This window comes from Camelina sativa, chromosome 6 (genome assembly GCF_000633955.1).
Source record: "Camelina sativa cultivar DH55 chromosome 6, Cs, whole genome shotgun sequence".
In the NCBI taxonomy this organism is placed as follows: domain Eukaryota; kingdom Viridiplantae; phylum Streptophyta; class Magnoliopsida; order Brassicales; family Brassicaceae; genus Camelina; species Camelina sativa.
Genome location: NC_025690.1, coordinates 11,725,189 through 11,742,108, shown reverse-complemented (window position 1 = coordinate 11,742,108; position 16,920 = coordinate 11,725,189). Strand labels below are relative to the sequence as shown.

The following is a 16,920-nucleotide window of genomic DNA, read 5'->3' as shown; positions in this document are numbered from 1 at the left end:
AAGTTTTGACTTTTGATAATGATCAAAGTAAACCACTTCAAGAATTTGGAGTTAGAGTCAACCCTCCACTTAAACTTTTTTTTTTTAAAAAAACCTCATCTCTTAATGAATCCACTTCAAAGAAAGCCACGGTATTTTCCTATCTATACATTCGCATAGTTTGTAAATTTTAATTATCTACGTCCTTTTCTTTTTACTTTTCTTTGTAAATTAAAATTTACAGCTGAATTTTATGTAAGAAAGTATGTTTAGTTTTTCGTCAAACATATAGGGATCTTATAAATTTTTGGTTAATTTGCGGTCGAACTTAATTTGGTAATATTTGTTTGTTAAATCATTTAATTGACACGCTGGTCCACCAGAAAAAATGTGAAAAGTTACTCTTGCCAGAAGGTTTGGACCATAAAAGTTTGTGGTAACCAAAACGAATAGTGCTCTCACCACAAAATCAAATTATCCATTAGCTATGCTTTTAATTCGAAATATACTTTTGAGTCAATCCAACAAAAAAAAATGATTGCAAACAAAACAACAAAATATTGTATACCCATTCAAAACAACACAAATCACAAATAGTCATATGTTTATATACACATACATATTAAATGATAGTATGATACTATCCAATTATAATTTTCCGATCAAAAGTACTTGTTGTTTTCCATGATATATATCTCTACACAAAATTCACTATTAGTTAGAACTTAGAAATGTATTTTATTTATTATTATTGTAATTTAACAACAACACACATAAAAAGGGAAAAAACTAAAAATCGAGCAAGAGACAATGAGTGGCAAGAAAACTTTTGTGAGTAGATTTTCCAACACAAGAAAAAAAAAAACAAAAAAAAGACTTTCCCACAAAGGAAGGCATCTTCTATGATCTTGACACGTGTAATCAACTTTAGATTCTCTGAGCAAAGGACCTGACACGCCTCCCTAAAGATAAGCAAATTAAAAAGGACAAGAAAAAGAGATGTCTTTTTTGACTTTTGTCTTTTTCTTTTTTTTCTTTTTAATGCTTCAGGTAAAAAAAGTAACATGTAAATGTACTTATCGTCTATGAATTTATTTTAATTTATCTGTTTGTTGCTCAGATTTTTTATTTTACCAAATCGGAAGAAGGAACAATACAATACAGAATACACTATAGTCCGAACGTGAAAGAAGAAAAAACACAAGTTGGAAAAAGAAATTAGAATTTATTTTCTAGATTAATAAAAAGAAAGGGAGAAAAAGTGAGATTCTGGAAGATAAAAAGATTACTTTTAACATTTCCATTTGAATATTTTTGATCATGGGACGTAGCAATATAATAACCTACAAAGAATTACAAAATTACAAGTAAAGGCATTATTATGTGAAAAATACAATAGATAAAGCTAAAATAGAAAGAAGCATGAGCACTAAATGAACTAATGTTACATAGTACACAATATTTGAGAGATAACGAGTACACAAGTAACTGACTCAGATCAGAACTGACAAAATCTGCAGAATCTTGTCCGAGGCAATTATATTGAGAAAGTTTATCATCTTCGTTTTCCATCAATAGATCATTGAATCCTGCATCCACTAGACTCAGGTGCGCGCTGTACATTCCCGTAAGCTGTTAGCTCAAGGAGATCCATATCCCTGCCTACAATTTTTTTGCAAAGAACAGTTTAGGATCAAACTCAGTTATAGTTTAATTTATAGAGTGACAACTGACAAGCGTATGGAATTGAAAGATACTGCAGGCTTACCAGCAACTCGGCAATAAGAACTCCTCTGGATAAGCTCGGCTCGAGAAATATCGGTTTTATTTCCCTTTGATCGATTTACCTTTGCCTTAAACGTAGAAACAAAACAAACTTAGCGACCCAAGAGCTTTGCCCTATTGATTCCAAGGAACAGGAAAAAGCTAAAGCCTAAAAGTGTATGTTTAGTTTGTAGTTTGGGATTGAGGTTAATAAGTAAACCTAAAGAGAATTTGCAAGAGACTGTTTTTTGGAAGATAGGTTGTCTAAGAGTTTCCTCCACTAAGCTAAACACCAGTCATAAGTCAGAAACTCAGAATACAAGACAATAGTGACTATAGGTTGGTTTAAAACACAGATACCTAGTAGACATCTAAAACCTTAAGAGGTATTTATAAGTTTAGTTTAAATTTCCACAGCGTACCTGCAGAACCTGGCAGTTTTCCAGAGTGCTCTTACCGCCCTAAAAGATTGGAAAATGAATTCAATCAGATACTTTAGAAGAAACATGAGCACTAAATGACTATTGTTACATGTAGATGACATCGAGAACAAAGAAGATAGATTCATCATCAATTCAAATAAATCTCAGTTTGGAAAATCAGGGTCATAATCAGATCAATCAAACTGAAAGCAGGAAACATGACAATCAAATATTTTAGACACTATTTTTTCCCTTCCGAGAAGTTTCATAAACTCTACTATTGTTGGTTATAGCTTATCAGTATTAATTGTAACACTGACACAGTCCTGATTCTGAAGATGGAATCTTGTAAGTTTTAACTGTAGATTCAAACGATAAATGTGAAACCCTACCAAGTACCAACAATCTTATCTCGAAGTGAATACTGAAAACTTTCAGATACAAGAACTCGTGTTAATTCATCAAATGAGTGTTCTTACGGATACATGTCCTACAAAATGCAACGGAAAAAACTTCAGAAAACAAACAATAGTTCCTATTAGACCATGCTGCAGAACATAATACCCTTTTCACTCTCATTCTTCAACTTAATTGGTGCACTAAATTCTGAAATCCAAACCAGCAATATGCCAATATATAAAAACTGTTAAGTCCTCAAGTTACATTTCCAGCATTCTAACTTCAAACTTTGTTCAATCACCAACATGAGAGCACAAGAGAAGAACTCATTCCCTTATCCCTCAGACCCCAAATCAAGAATATAAATAACACAAATTCAAAAGATTTATTTCACAGTGAACAAAAGCCTTTCAGAAACCATATTAAAATGGCCTAGGAGCAAAATTTCCTGAGATTACAGAACCATCAAAGTCCTACACCAAAATCCCCTATACATTTCACAATGAAAGAGCCCAAAATACTCATTTTCAGCTCAATCCCAAACCCTTAATAACAAGAATTCATAGGCAAAACAAAGTCTCATGAAGTGAGACCTTAGAATAAGTAGATACTCAATCTCACAATGATCAATCACAAATTATAAACTATATTGACATCACCCAAAAGCAAAACTTTCCTTAAACATATCACAAAGTTTGAAGCTTTTTGAACTCAATCCTAAACTCAAACAACCAGAATCCATAGGCCAGAAAACAAAGTATCATGAATCATGAAGTGGAGAGTTGTGAAGGACAAACCTTGGAGTAAGGAACAATGTGATCATAATCATGGCACAAGCAACCAGGACAACCAACGAGTTTCCTAAACACAATGTTCCCTAAATGATCTCTCCTCCAACGCTCAGGATCTCTCCCTTTAATCTTCTCTGCTTTCTCCCAGCATTGCTGCTTCACGCTGTAAGGAAAACTCCTTGGTTCTGGATTCGGGTCATCGTAACCCGACCCGGGGAAAAGACCCATCTCCTCCCGGTCGATTAAAGTGGCCGAAGTTTTCACCTTTCCACCGCGGGCTTCACCGGGACCGGGTCGGGTCTTTGATGGGGAAGAAGAAGAAGAGGATAAGGGTCTGTTTCTGCGTCTGGACGGGTCGGGTTTCATGGCCGAGTGATCCGAATCGGTAGAGAGGTTTTTGTGGTTTAATTTGACGAAGAAAACCAAAAGATTACAGATTCTTCGGGAGATGAGTGTCCTCGTTGGCCAATCCATTCTCCTCTTTATCTCTTTAGGCCCATAAAAAAATACAAATCAATTTATATATATGGGCTCGTACGTAACAGTATTTTGAAGATATTTCGTAATTTTCTTATCAAGCCTCATGTTTATTTTTGTTTTCATCTTTTTGTAAATTAAGATGAAATGTTCTTGTTTTAACCATTTTGGTATTGCACAATGTTTTAGCAATCTACAACTTTTTTTTTTCGTAGTTATTTTGTAGGTTAATAAAACTAATAACAAAATTAGTTTCTAATTTAATAAACTAAATATATAGCAAACGAAAGCTCTGGCTAGAGGTAGATTTAATTTCTTTTCAAATTTATTTCTGTTTAAATTAATTTGTTTGTAAATGAAAGCTCTGGCTAGAGGTAGATTTACAAGTTATTTTAAAAGGTTTTTACAAAATAATTATAAGATTTTTATTAAGTATTTATAAATTATTTATTTACAAGATTTTATACACTTTTGGAAGTAATTAATAATGTTTTTATAAAATTACATACTTAATTGAATATATCTCAAACTTTTACGAGCATTTTTTAATTTTTTTTAAAGAAATGACATTTGATACGAAAATGAACATTTTTTAGATTCTCTCAAACTTAATACATACTTTGGTTTAATGAACAACTCCATAACAAACGATTAAGAAAACTACAACGTGAATTTTATATAAATACTAGGTGATATCCCGTGCTACAGCGAAGAATTAAATATTTTGTTAGTTACTTTTTTTTTGTAATTTGTAGTTTTGTAACGTAGTTTTTTATTTTAACGTATTTTCTTTGTTTATATAGTGTTTATTTGTATATTTGGGGTTATACAGTAATTTGGAAATCTTAATAAAGTAGTTTGTAGAACGGAAACAGATACATCACAATATTGGATAGTAGTTTTATAAGAGAATAGACACTCCGCAATATCGGATAGTAGTTTTGTAAGAGGATAGATACACCGCAATATCGGAAAGTAGTTTTGTAAGAGAAGAAATGCTTGTTTAATTTTAATTTGAGATATTTCAATAGTTAGGAATCCATTGTATTTATAGTGAGATTATGTATATTTATGTTATCATTTAGAAGTTAATATTTAATATATCAAATCTCAGCAAAATTGTAAAAAACCAATTTAATTTATAGTTTGATAAAAATACATGTTTTAACGGGTTTAACTCAAACTTTTTTGTATTTTAAATTTTTTAAGAGTAAAAATATTAATATTACTTAAATATTTTATAGACTTAAATATCTTATAATAGTTTAAACTTTCGACGGAGTTCAAATATTTATAATAATTTAAACATTCTATAAAAATTTAAATATTTATAATCTCTTAAACTTTTTCTAAAAAACGTAAATATATTATAATATGTTTACTTTTTAAAAGCTTAAATATGCTCAAATATAGAACCAAATTAAACTGTTAATTTGGATGCCTAATAAATCAAGCTTCCTGCTCATTTGTACTCAAAACATATTAGTCATATATTTATAGTGATTATGAACCATATTCCAAAATATTTAGTCGATGTGGGATATACAGTACACATTTTCTGTAAATTAGTTTACAACTTTACATATATATAATTTCTGCGTTTTTTATTCTTTCCATCTATACTAATCATAATTAATTACTATAATTTTGTTAAGGAAATATTGAAAAATCTAAACTAAATGATGATTTGTTTTTATTAAATTGTATTAAGTTGATTTGTTGTTTCCGTAAATAAGGATAAAAGCAAATCAAATAAGTTTACATATATATACAATTTCGTATTTAATCTATTGATTATTTTGGAAGCAACAAAGTCACAATCCATAAGTATTAAAAATTTCTCATTATTATTAATATTCGTAATAATTATAGGGATTAAGTATGATAGTAGTTAATATTTGATATTACTGAAGCTATTAAATACTCGGATACCAGTTTCCTTATTTATAGGGACAATACCTCTGTTTGGTTGTGTTAATAATTATTATTGAATCAAACCAAATATACGATCCGAATAGGCGAATAATATTAATCCGTATTACAAACGGATCCGCGTGTAGATTTTTGTTTAATTACCGGGTTAAAGAGGATACGCGTCCCGATCCAGTCGTAATTAAGTGGGCAATTAAGGGGTATAATAGTCATTTATTGAAATCGAAACTATAGGGTAATTTAATTAAATTAAGCGATTCTCTAATCATTTTTAATGAAAAACGTACCAAAACAAAGTCGTGGTCTAATTTGAGTCTAGTGTGTATTTCTGCTTTAGTAGTATAGATATAGCTCTTCGAATCAGTCTACTATAATAGTAATTGTTATTCTAAACCAAAACCTGATCATGGGTTTGAACCGAACCCGAAGAGTCTCAACATTCCACATATCAAAAAGCCAAAAGGGAACTTGGGGTCGGTGAACTGAAAGCAACATGATAATAAATAAATTTAAAGGAAAACGTTACAAGGAAATTGCATGGAAATTTCCATGAACTGGAATCCAAGATAATGAAAGATGCACTCACTCTATTGTTTTGTGTTGTTGTGGTATGATGAGAAGTTGATTACATTTTATATTATTCAATGACCAAGATATAAATATACATAAACATTTGTTTTTTTCTTATACGACAAGATTTATCTACCATGTTTTCCATTTGGTTCAGTCCAAAATTTCAATTTGATTTTGAGATATATATAAATATTAATTTTGTGTGTAGTTTACTTCTAATATTTTGAATCACAAGCATTATATGCATACAAAATAATTTTGAAAGGAAAATACAAACTAATTATTAGTTACAAGCATAATAATAGTATGATATATAATTTTAGTCAAACTATGATTTGATGGTATTTTCTTAGTTTTTCTCTGTTGGTTTGAAATTATAAATAAAATACTTTTGATCAATTGCGGTGAATTTTAAAGTAGCATTTTTCTTTCTCTTTTAAAGAATTTTGGTAAGTTTCTCAACAATTTCCATGGAGACTTTTTCCGCAGACTTTGCGAGTAAGATATGTGTTTGGTCTTCGTACTAAAGTAAGAATTAATGCAACACCGCTTATAAAATAGGACCAACTCAATACATTCATTATCCAAACATTTGAAACCAAAGACAAGAATAGAAAAGCTTCACAGATATTTGTTTATGGTATTCCCCACACATAAATTTAGATTAATATGGAGGATTCGTCTCTTCTTAGCGCAATCTCTCTCCTCACCATTGTCATCTTCTTGTTCATTCTCAATCTCATGATGATTATTCAAGACTTCTCTTCTTATTTTCCCTATCGTTTCCATCTCTTCTTCTCTAATGCCTACATTATCTTCGCCTCACCAAGAAACAATAAGCAGATCAGTACCGAGCCTCCAAAGAAAGTTTTTGTCCCGAACCGAGTAGAAAACAAGACCTCCGTGGAAGAAGCCAAGGCGATAATAGACGACTCAGAAGCTTTATACGAACATTTGATAGAAGAAGGAGAAGAGTACTTGTTTGAGAAGAATGAGATGATGAGTAAGGAGTTAGTGAAGGAGGTGTTTAGGTTATTTGATGAGAATCAAGATGGGTTTATAGATGAAAATGAGTTGAAACATGTGTTGAGTTTGTTAGGATACGATGAGTGTACAAAGATGGAGTGTAGGAAAATGATTAAGGTTTTCGATGAGAATGGAGATGGTAACATTGATTTTTATGAGTTTGTGAAGCTCATAGAGAAGAGCTTTTCGTGAAGTAGAGCTAGATTGGAATAATAATAAAAATTAACTATGTTCTAAATTCTAATTGGTGACTTGTCTAAAATACTTTTTCTTCTTTTTTTCTTTTTTTTTTTTTTTGGTCGTCCTCTAATAAACTTGTTTATGTTGATGTATATAATATAGTCATGCTTCTGTGAATTTCGGAGAAACTGATAATACAAGGAAAAGTATCCTCTACCAGTCCAACTATACAGGAGTTAAGACTATAAAGAGTGGTAGAAGAAAAGGAGTAATTTACTCCGAGTAAATATTAACGAGAATATTCAACATGTAATATCACAAAAAATAACTTTGTGATGCCTTCTGCATGGTGGTGTCCAGTTTGGTTTGGACATAGTCTTATTTTTGCTATAATTTAATGAAAAGGTAATCTATAATGTCTCTGTCAAATTTACAAGAAATATATATATGAACACTGAAGGAACTCAGGAAGAGAGGTTGAAGAACAAGAAGGAATGAAGGATCGAAGTTAATTTCTTCCACATTCTCCTCCTTCTTCTCTTCTTCTTGGGCCTAAAACGGACCTGATATCAACCTTGACAAGCCCATAGACTTTAGACAAATCTGATTCTTTTTAAAAAGTCAATTTAAAATATTTTTACTCGACTTCAGAAAAGTTATTGATATTGTGATTTTGTGACACTCTCCTATCACTTGATGATTAGGAAAAAAATCAGACTCTGGATTTTTTGGTTTCCCATATTGCCAATTCGGTTCCATTTGATTGGTTGACGTGAATCCTCACTTCAGTCTTATATTTTAATCTGAACCATTGACACGTGTACAACAATGGACCCGACACTATCTTGTTCCGACCAATCTCAAAGAACATAAAAATCCTCTTTAAGATACGCTTTGAAGATAAACTGATAAGCCTATATCTCACCTCAAACCCATCTCATCCGTTCAATCAACCACGTCATATAATCCAACGGTACATACTTAATCATTAATCCACAGCCACAAAAACTCATCTTCAGCAAAGTTACAAATCCCCCACCAAGTCTTTATTTCTTCACAATCATCTCTGAACTCATCTTTCAATCTCTCTTGATTCCTACCAATCCCATTCTTCTTATTACAGTAAAGGGTTCTCTGGTCGGATCTTCTGAGACTAGTGATAATGGCAACTGTCACTACTCATGCCTCGGCCTCGATTTTCAGACCTTGCACTACTTCAAAGCCAAGATTCCTCATCGGTTCTTCCGGTAAGTTGAACCGCGACTTGTCGTTTAAAACGATCGGTTCATCCTCCAAAACGTCGTCGTTTAAGGTTGAAGCTAAGAAAGGAGAATGGTTGCCCGGTTTGGCATCGCCTGACTATCTCACCGGCAGGTAAATTTTGCAAACTACTACTGTACATTCAAATATCGGTTTCAAATAACCGGAACCACCTTTGTAATCGATTTGTTACGTTAGATCAATCCGGTACCGGTTTAGTTAATGTACTAATAGGCCTAGCTAGGCCTCGTTAGGTTAGACCGAGTTGGTTCGGTACCAGTTTAGTTGATGTTGGAAGGTATGGTAAATTGCTCACTCACTCTTATATTACCCGTATTGCAGTCTTGCCGGAGACAATGGGTTTGACCCGTTGGGTCTAGCAGAGGATCCAGAGAACTTGAAATGGTTCATCCAGGCAGAGCTGGTCAACGGACGATGGGCCATGCTCGGTGTCGCAGGGATGCTTTTGCCGGAAGTTTTCACCAAGATCGGTGAGTCACCATTTGACATTACCTGAAAAAAATTTGTAATATTTTTTCAAGAACTTAACACAGTGATTGTCAAATCTGTTGGTAGGAATCATAAACGTTCCGGAGTGGTACGATGCTGGGAAAGAGCAGTACTTCGCATCGTCCTCGACATTGTTCGTGATCGAGTTCATATTGTTTCACTACGTTGAGATCAGACGGTGGCAAGACATCAAGAACCCAGGGAGTGTGAACCAAGACCCTATCTTTAAGCAATACAGCTTACCTAAGGGTGAAGTCGGTTACCCTGGTGGAATCTTTAACCCACTTAACTTTGCTCCTACGCTTGAGGCCAAGGAGAAAGAGCTCGCAAACGGTAAGCTTACGAAAAAACTAAATTCGTTATTTTGTCAGGCAAGAATAGCTTAGAGTTAAAAGACTAAAGACCAGTTTGTTTGTTTTGCAGGGAGGTTGGCTATGTTGGCATTCTTGGGGTTTGTGGTTCAACACAATGTGACTGGAAAGGGACCATTTGAGAATCTGTTGCAGCACTTGTCTGATCCATGGCACAACACTATTGTCCAAACCCTCAGCGGCTAAAGATTTAAGACAGACTTATGAATCTCATCTCTCTCTTATCTTCCATCAGTTTCATGTCTGTCAGCGAGTGTGTTTCATCTTAGAGTTCTTGGATTTTGAGCCTGAATTGGTGTTGAATCGTTGTCGCTACATGATTAAATTTAAAATCTTCAATGTACAGAGGAACTAAGTTAATCAACATTGTCGTAGTCCTTAATATTTATATATTCATGTGGTAACAGTGATTTAAGCACAACGTAGAATCCCAATCTCTTAATACATTTGCAACAACAACAAAAAAAAACCTAAAGTTTCGGTAAGCTTCGGTTTCTAGACTTAGACAACAGGTACCAACAAATCATTGGCTACAGATCTTAAAAGACACGTAGTACACACATAGAAGCCGTTTTGATTGAAGAGAGAAGAGTATATACATCATTAGTGCAGTTAAGGATATAAAGCAGGTTACTAGCTCTGTTTTGTTACTGTCCTCTGGACTGTTGAAACACCATCCACGAATTTTGTTCGGAAGAGAACATTGGCATTGTTGAACATTCCTTCTTTCAGTGAAACCACGATGAACTGAAAGAGAAGTCATATCAGAGAGCAGCAATGTTTGAGATATCAATGGATTGATAAGTAGAGCTTTCTGAATCATGGGTATAGCTAGTGAATACAAAATCATAGAAACCCGCAAAATTTTGTGACCTGTGAATGTGGGAAATGAGCTTTTATCATTCTTCCTATGTTCTGCGTGTGGCTGAGATCAAGAGCTGCATCAACCTGATAAAAATAAAGTCATGAGTTCTCTTATGTCTTTTGAGAATGCCATCAAACTTAAAAAAAGGTCCTGTTATCGTGAACATTGTCAAGATCACTGAAAACATGAACTTAACGTTACATATTGAAAATGTAAAGCGAGAGCAATGATTCATAGAAATGTAAACTCGTGATGTACCTCATCTAAGATATAGAGAGGAGCTGGCTTGAAGAGAAGCAATGCTAGGATTAAAGATAGTGCAAGAAGAGATCTTTGCCCTCCACTTAGCTCAGATAAAGACTGTTTCCAAACACTTCCAAAAGCAACACGGACCTCAAGGCCATCAAGGAAATTACCTCCTTCTGGAGCTTCTAGTTTTGCCATGGTGCCAGGTAGTAGACTTGAAAAAATGGAACCAAAATCCCTGATGAGGATCCAAGTGTAAATATCGTAAATCGATCTCACGATGAAGTTAAAAGAAGTGAATCACATGGTTGAACAAGCAAAGAAAACTAAATAAGCGACTCACTGATTAACTTTAACCCATGTAACTTTCAGTGTTTCTTTTTTCTTCTCATCAAGCTCCTCAATCACTTTCTTAATCTTGGATTTATCAGTCTATGAAAAATGAAAAACCACAGTTAGTAAATGCGTGTAAAACTGTTAAAACTAAATCGCACAGACCCTCCAAGTCTTCAACACTAACCTCGATTATATTTTTCTTGGTCATAAGAGCATTATATTCATCTTCTGCTTTCTCAAACATAGCCATGACCTTCTTGTTTACTCTTTTCTCGAGACTTTATAGTTTATACGAGAAATGAATAGCCAGGAAAGGAGAGAAGAGTAATTTCTCAATTAGTTAAAGAGAAGAAACAAGAAAGAAAAAGAAAGCACATTCCATTGATATTGCATTGCATAGGTGTAAATATTATAATACTCAGAAACATACCTTGATTGTTCTGTCTGGAGCCTTTCAAGTTCTTCTCTTGCTTTATAAGGATCACGGGATTCAAAATCATAGTTCGTCCCTTCTTTACCAAAAAGCTGCTTCTCAGATGTTATCCATGTATGCTTCTCAACAAGTTTGTCTACCTTCACAGAACAATTCTTCTGATCCATCTCCATCCTTGTTACCTATGCAGAGTAAAATGTTCGCCCATGAACAGTTACAGTGTGCATTTCTTAAAATGTAGAATTTCAGTAAATACTACTTATCAACTAATAGAGTATACAACATCTTCAATTTTTATTACAGTCGAATTACCAGGAACTCCTAATACTTATATCCACCTCTATCATCCAACATCCAGTCCTACTTCAATATTAATGTCAAAGCAATTAAGTAAACCCAGGACATCTGTCATTAAATAGGGAGAAGAGCGCCGCAAGAATTGAAGAGAGAATATACCTCATTTTCTAACTTCTTTCTGTCAAGCTTCAAGTCACTAATCTTCTGCAGACATTTTTCCTGGTCTACGATAGAACCACTAATCTGTGTATCACATTCCTTCCTCTTTGCATGTATCAACTTGAGCTCAGAGAGAGACTGATCATGATTCTTCTGTATGGCATCCACCTGCAGGGGTATCACATCCACACGTTACTCATGTATTTTTTAATTTTAAAAGACACGAATACAAATAATTGCAGTACCTTGGATCGTTGATTACCCACATCTGAATCCAGAGTGTTAATTTGCTTCTTCAATGAAGCTAGCTGGCTCTCTAAAGATGACTGTTCCTGCAACACTGCTTCTTGCTCCATCACAAGCCTCTCCCTTTCGTTTTCATGACCCTATGAGCAAGAGAAACATATAGCATAAGCTATGAAGCCATTTTAGAAATGTAAAAGGCAAAAAAGTTGGTAAACCAGGTTAAAGAAAAAGATTGTAAAAGTTCAACGGCAGAGTCAAAGACTTTGATGAAAAATCTGGAATACCTTTAGATCTTTTGAGGATGCCTGAATACGAGCTTTGATAGTTTTGATATTCTTTTCTAAGTCCTTGAGTCTTCCTTCTCTGTTCTTATCATGATCTTTGATGGATTTCTCCAGCGTGGAGACAGTATCAGCACAACTTTTGTAAAGATTTTCCTTCTCTGTGATTTGGGATCTCACTTCTCCAGCCTCTTCTTCAAGTTTCTTCACCGCCTCACCAAGCTATATAAGGAAGCGATGTGCCTATTAGCAACGATAGAAGGCAAAAATTCGAATTCGGAAATTTAAGCTAGAAGGATGTAGATAATGGGAGATACGTTGACAAAAAAAAAAGATGCCAAATGGAGATACAAAAACCTTGTGGTGCTCGTTCTGTTCAGCCCTTTTTAGAAACAAGGACATGTCATACATTTTCAGCTCCAACTGTGCTTTCATGTCTGTGAATTTCTTTTGAAGAGGCTGAAGCTCATTGATCTGCAGTTTAAAGAACCAGTAGGGTTTAAAACTTAATTTTACCAAGAAACCCAAAGAGCCAGCCGATAGCAGCATTCTGTAGGAGCCTTCACAACCATATGTGATGTACCAATAAATCCTAGAAAATCAAACATGAAATATAAATATGCTGCAACTAAACATTTGTTTCATTTGAGCCAGAAACAACCAAATTGATCAACTATCTGAGATGACGAGACATCTAAATAAGGTTCAAAGTGTCAGTTTCAGCAGCTCAGATTATATTTTCTTGTAGATCACCAATGAACAAACATGAGCCTCGAGTTCCAATGATCCAGATCTAATTCTAACCTGAAGTACATGACTACATGTATAAGATATGGGTATGTACTTCAAACGGTTTGTCATAAATTATATGATGCCTAGCTCAGCTGCAATAGCATATATATATATATATATATAATTGAAGGAATATACCTTCGCTTCAATTTCCGACAACCTTTTCTGATGTACGTGAAATTTTGCTTCAGCTTCTGCCAGATCATGAAGTTGTCTTAGCAGATCACATCCACCCCTACAACAGAGGAATACGAAATATACAATGTTTTTGGTCAGGTTATAGGCATTGCTGAACCATATCTGTATGAAACCGAGAAGATATTTACAGGTCTAATAGAAAAAATGACATACTTGCGACTTCCACCAGTAAGAAGACCACTTGGCTGAAATACATCACCTTCAAGTGTAACACTTGGAGTTCGAATTTCCCTATTAAATGCTACCTGCCGAACAAGCATTTGAGAGACAAATTAAAGATCTAAAGAAAATTGAGTTGTCTTGCCGTCAAAATATAGGTATCTAATAGTCGAGAAGACAGTAACGAAAATAAGTTATGTCTGATAAATGCATTTACAACCCAGCAACGCAATCAAGTTTTGAGAAACGATAAACATAAGAACCCTTTCTCTCTGGTAGACAACTATATATTATTGATAGGATTTAATTTTTGCCAGAGTCGTATCCCATATTCCCATCCGCTAATATAAAGAGGGAAATCATCATTTGAAATTTTGAGAGAAGATTGAGGCTATGACAATATAACCAAAGGCCCAGCTGAATTTACATGTCAAGTAAGGTTGTTATACAAACAGCTTAGAAATCAAACTACATCCTTAACAAACACAGAGTCAGCACACATGCACTCTAATGTCTGGAAAAATACTTACTTCCTTTGCCGCATCAGTAGTTTTGCAAACAAAAGTGTAACCAAAAACATATTCCATAGCATTCTGCAAAAAATTAGAACATGTCAAACGAAAATAAATAGTCATGAACTCATGGTATCAGCTAATTTTGGTACCGTGAGCAGGCAACCAACCCACCTTTAATTCTTCGCTATAACCAACTAAAGAAAGTGCCAATTCCGCATTACCCTTTCCAATCTAAAAATTAGTAGAGAGTCAGCAAGGAACAAAGAAAAGGGAGTTGAATTTGACAGGAATTAAAAAAAAGATCCACATACCAATCTAACAGTGGCTTGCTGCACTCTAGGTGGAACTAGGTGAGATTGAATTTTGTTGAGAGGAATTATTGTAACTCTCCTCCGAAGATCACCCTTTTGAAGGAGCTCTTTTCCAGTATCTTCTGTGTCTACAACAACATTAAACAACTTCCCACCAGCAGTAACCTGAAAAAAATAGTCACCTTAGAACTCCTATGATCCGACAAAGTATAATGACATGATAATTCCCTACTTACTTCCAAAGCTGTCATTGAGGACTTATCATTCACTTTTATCAGTTTTGCAACCACACCTTTCACCTTTGATCGATCAAAGTTCTTCACAGGATCACGGTATGTAAACTGTACATTTGCTAATTGAGCTGAAAGATCGCTCACTTTGTCTTTCAGCCTTCGCCCAACTTCAAGTTCCAATCCTCGATCCTGAGAGTAAAATTCAGTCACGGATGTATTCTTTGTGCAAACAAAAGAAGAAAATAAAATAATCTAGAAAAAGCATGCTAAATGCTAACCTTCTCCAATGCTTCCATCTGACCCTCTTTATAAGGAAGAGAATCAAGTGCCCTTTTTACACTATCAACATCATTTTTTCTAGCATCAAGTTCATTTTCCACTGCAACAGCTTCTTCTTGTTTTGACATCAACTGGGACTTTTTCTCTTTTAGCTCTTTTTCACAGTGACTAATTTTGGTATTCAGCTGCTTCAACTCCGTTTCAGCTGATCCAACAGAAATCTTAGCATCACGTAGTTGATCTTCAAGACATTTCTCTTCATCTCCACTACTCTTACCAGCTATCACACCCTAATTATCAAGGGACATACATCCAATTAACAAACAAGACTGATTCAGTAACTAAAGATTCTTCTTAGTGTACCACTGTACCTGGTGTTCTCTTTCACACTCTTCCAGTGTGGTGGAAAATTCCTGGAATTTTCGTTTTAGATCTGCTGCTCCTTCGTCGCACTTCTTGAGAGCTGTAGCTCTCTCTTCTACAGATTTCTTCAAATCTTCTATATTATGAACAATCTGGCAACACCAAAAGTTGTCAGAAACAGCTGAGAGTCAATAACAATTTCACACCAAGATAATAACTGTCGGCTAACCTTTTCAGCATTCTTCTCTTCGCCCTGAAGGGTGTCCTCCATATTATTAAGCTTGGATAATTCACGTGTAACTTCATTAGACAGTGAATCCACTTTGTCAGACAAATTTTTAACTTCTCCTCCCATGCTGGCTTCCCTTGCCTTAGTCAAAGCTTTAACTTGGTTCTCCAGTTCCGATAAATCTCCCTGAGTCTTTTCTATCTCTTCGTCAATACTTGTCATTTTTGTCTTCATTTGTTCAACCCCATGGAGAGAATTGTCTCTAACTTTCTCTGCTTGAACATACTCAAAAGCGATACAGAACCTCTTTACTCGTTCTAGTTCTGCGTTACCATTAGCCCACTGCATATACTGCGCCTTTTCTCTCCTAAGCTTCTCCAAAGCTGGCAATATATCATGCTCAAGAAGCTTATTAATCTCATCAACCTTGGTTTGCTTTTTCTCTAACGTCTTTAACGCAGCCTCTTTCTTATTCTCATACATTCTTGTCCCCGCAGCTTCTTCAAGCATCGATAAAATCTCCATAGGTTTCATGTTCAAAACTTTGGTTATACGCCCTTGCATAATGAGAAAATGAGGATTATTAACATTAAGCTGCACCGAGTGGAAAAGGTTCTGAACTTGACTTGGTTGAGCAAGCTTCCCATTGATCAAATACTTGTTCCTTCCACCAACCACAATCTTCAAAACACACACAAAAAAAGTCACTCTAAGCAAAAACATTTTAAAAAACGAAACATTTCTCACGAAACCTTAAGTGAAATAAAGTACTTACTTGTCTAGTTACGATAATCTCTGAGTGATCTTCATAACCTAAAGGACTTCGGTTTCTCTCGGAGTTATCGAAAGTAATCGAGACAGTGGCTTTAGTAATCCCAGCTTGTCCTTGTTTGTAAACGAGTTCTTGTAGATTAGAAGCTCGAACATGCTGGAGATTAGTGATACCCAGAACGAAGCAGATTGAATCGAGGATGTTTGATTTCCCGGACCCGTTTAGACCCGTAATCGCGTTGAAATGCGGGTCGAAACCCGGAACCACTGTCCTCGTCGCGTATGATTTGAAACCCTCCAAGCATATCTCCTTTATATGCATCTTCCCCCAAAATTTTACCCTAATTTAGAAACTAAAAACCCTAGAAATTGAAACCCAGATTAAAGTATCACAACAACAAGCTTAATTCCGAAATTGAAATTCGCAGATCCTAAATCTAACCGTTGCAGGAGAAAACAGAGACGAATCTCCAAAATTGAGAGAGCGAATTTGAATTTTTTTTTTTTTTTTTTTTTTAATTTT

General features: G+C 34.6%; 4 protein-coding genes across 4 annotated transcripts; 2 read left to right on the top strand and 2 right to left on the bottom strand.

Annotated features, from left to right (window-relative positions):
• Positions 1,314 to 3,844, bottom strand: LOC104790956. The gene is made up of 4 exons (XM_010516753.2): positions 3,362 to 3,844; positions 2,166 to 2,204; positions 1,748 to 1,832; positions 1,314 to 1,641 (listed from the first exon to the last, which is right to left on the bottom strand). The coding sequence occupies exons 1-4, from the start codon at positions 3,827 to 3,829 to the stop codon at positions 1,559 to 1,561; spliced, it is 675 nt and encodes a 224-aa protein (XP_010515055.1). The 5' UTR covers positions 3,830 to 3,844; the 3' UTR covers positions 1,314 to 1,558.
• LOC104790955 (probable calcium-binding protein CML47) lies at positions 6,905 to 7,718 on the top strand. The gene has a single exon (XM_010516752.2). The coding sequence runs from the start codon at positions 7,007 to 7,009 to the stop codon at positions 7,553 to 7,555; it is 549 nt and encodes a 182-aa protein (XP_010515054.1). The 5' UTR covers positions 6,905 to 7,006; the 3' UTR covers positions 7,556 to 7,718.
• LOC104790953 (chlorophyll a-b binding protein 4, chloroplastic-like) lies at positions 8,537 to 10,078 on the top strand. Its single transcript, XM_010516750.2, has 4 exons — positions 8,537 to 8,917; positions 9,146 to 9,294; positions 9,380 to 9,646; positions 9,737 to 10,078. Exons 1-4 carry the CDS (start codon positions 8,706 to 8,708, stop codon positions 9,868 to 9,870), a joined length of 762 nt encoding a protein of 253 aa, XP_010515052.1. The 5' UTR covers positions 8,537 to 8,705; the 3' UTR covers positions 9,871 to 10,078.
• On the bottom strand, positions 10,005 to 16,918 carry LOC104790954 (structural maintenance of chromosomes protein 2-2-like). The gene is made up of 20 exons (XM_010516751.2): positions 16,402 to 16,918; positions 15,627 to 16,307; positions 15,406 to 15,549; positions 15,034 to 15,324; positions 14,759 to 14,944; positions 14,523 to 14,687; positions 14,383 to 14,442; positions 14,227 to 14,289; positions 13,691 to 13,782; positions 13,478 to 13,574; positions 12,905 to 13,021; positions 12,551 to 12,769; positions 12,266 to 12,406; positions 12,021 to 12,188; positions 11,562 to 11,746; positions 11,316 to 11,409; positions 11,139 to 11,227; positions 10,808 to 11,033; positions 10,558 to 10,632; positions 10,005 to 10,431 (listed from the first exon to the last, which is right to left on the bottom strand). Exons 1-20 carry the CDS (start codon positions 16,717 to 16,719, stop codon positions 10,318 to 10,320), a joined length of 3,525 nt encoding a protein of 1,174 aa, XP_010515053.1. The 5' UTR covers positions 16,720 to 16,918; the 3' UTR covers positions 10,005 to 10,317.

Excerpts from the sequence above, each read along its gene's own strand:
- LOC104790956 (XM_010516753.2), bottom strand. The coding sequence starts at position 3,829 with ATGGATTGGCCAACGAGGACACTCATCTCCCGAAGAATCTGTAATCTT. Across the intron at positions 1,833-2,165 it reads AAAACTGCCAGGTTCTGCAG|GCAAAGGTAAATCGATCAAA; the intron begins GTACGCTGTGGA and ends TCTACGTTTAAG. Across the intron at positions 1,642-1,747 it reads TTCTTATTGCCGAGTTGCTG|GCAGGGATATGGATCTCCTT; the intron begins GTAAGCCTGCAG and ends AAAAAATTGTAG.
- LOC104790955 (XM_010516752.2), top strand. The coding sequence starts at position 7,007 with ATGGAGGATTCGTCTCTTCTTAGCGCAATCTCTCTCCTCACCATTGTC.
- LOC104790953 (XM_010516750.2), top strand. The coding sequence starts at position 8,706 with ATGGCAACTGTCACTACTCATGCCTCGGCCTCGATTTTCAGACCTTGC. Across the intron at positions 8,918-9,145 it reads CCTGACTATCTCACCGGCAG|TCTTGCCGGAGACAATGGGT; the intron begins GTAAATTTTGCA and ends CCCGTATTGCAG. Across the intron at positions 9,647-9,736 it reads GGAGAAAGAGCTCGCAAACG|GGAGGTTGGCTATGTTGGCA; the intron begins GTAAGCTTACGA and ends TTTGTTTTGCAG.
- LOC104790954 (XM_010516751.2), bottom strand. The coding sequence starts at position 16,719 with ATGCATATAAAGGAGATATGCTTGGAGGGTTTCAAATCATACGCGACG. Across the intron at positions 14,290-14,382 it reads GTTATAGCGAAGAATTAAAG|AATGCTATGGAATATGTTTT; the intron begins GTGGGTTGGTTG and ends AATTTTTTGCAG. Across the intron at positions 11,228-11,315 it reads CCAAGAAAAATATAATCGAG|ACTGATAAATCCAAGATTAA; the intron begins GTTAGTGTTGAA and ends CATTTTTCATAG.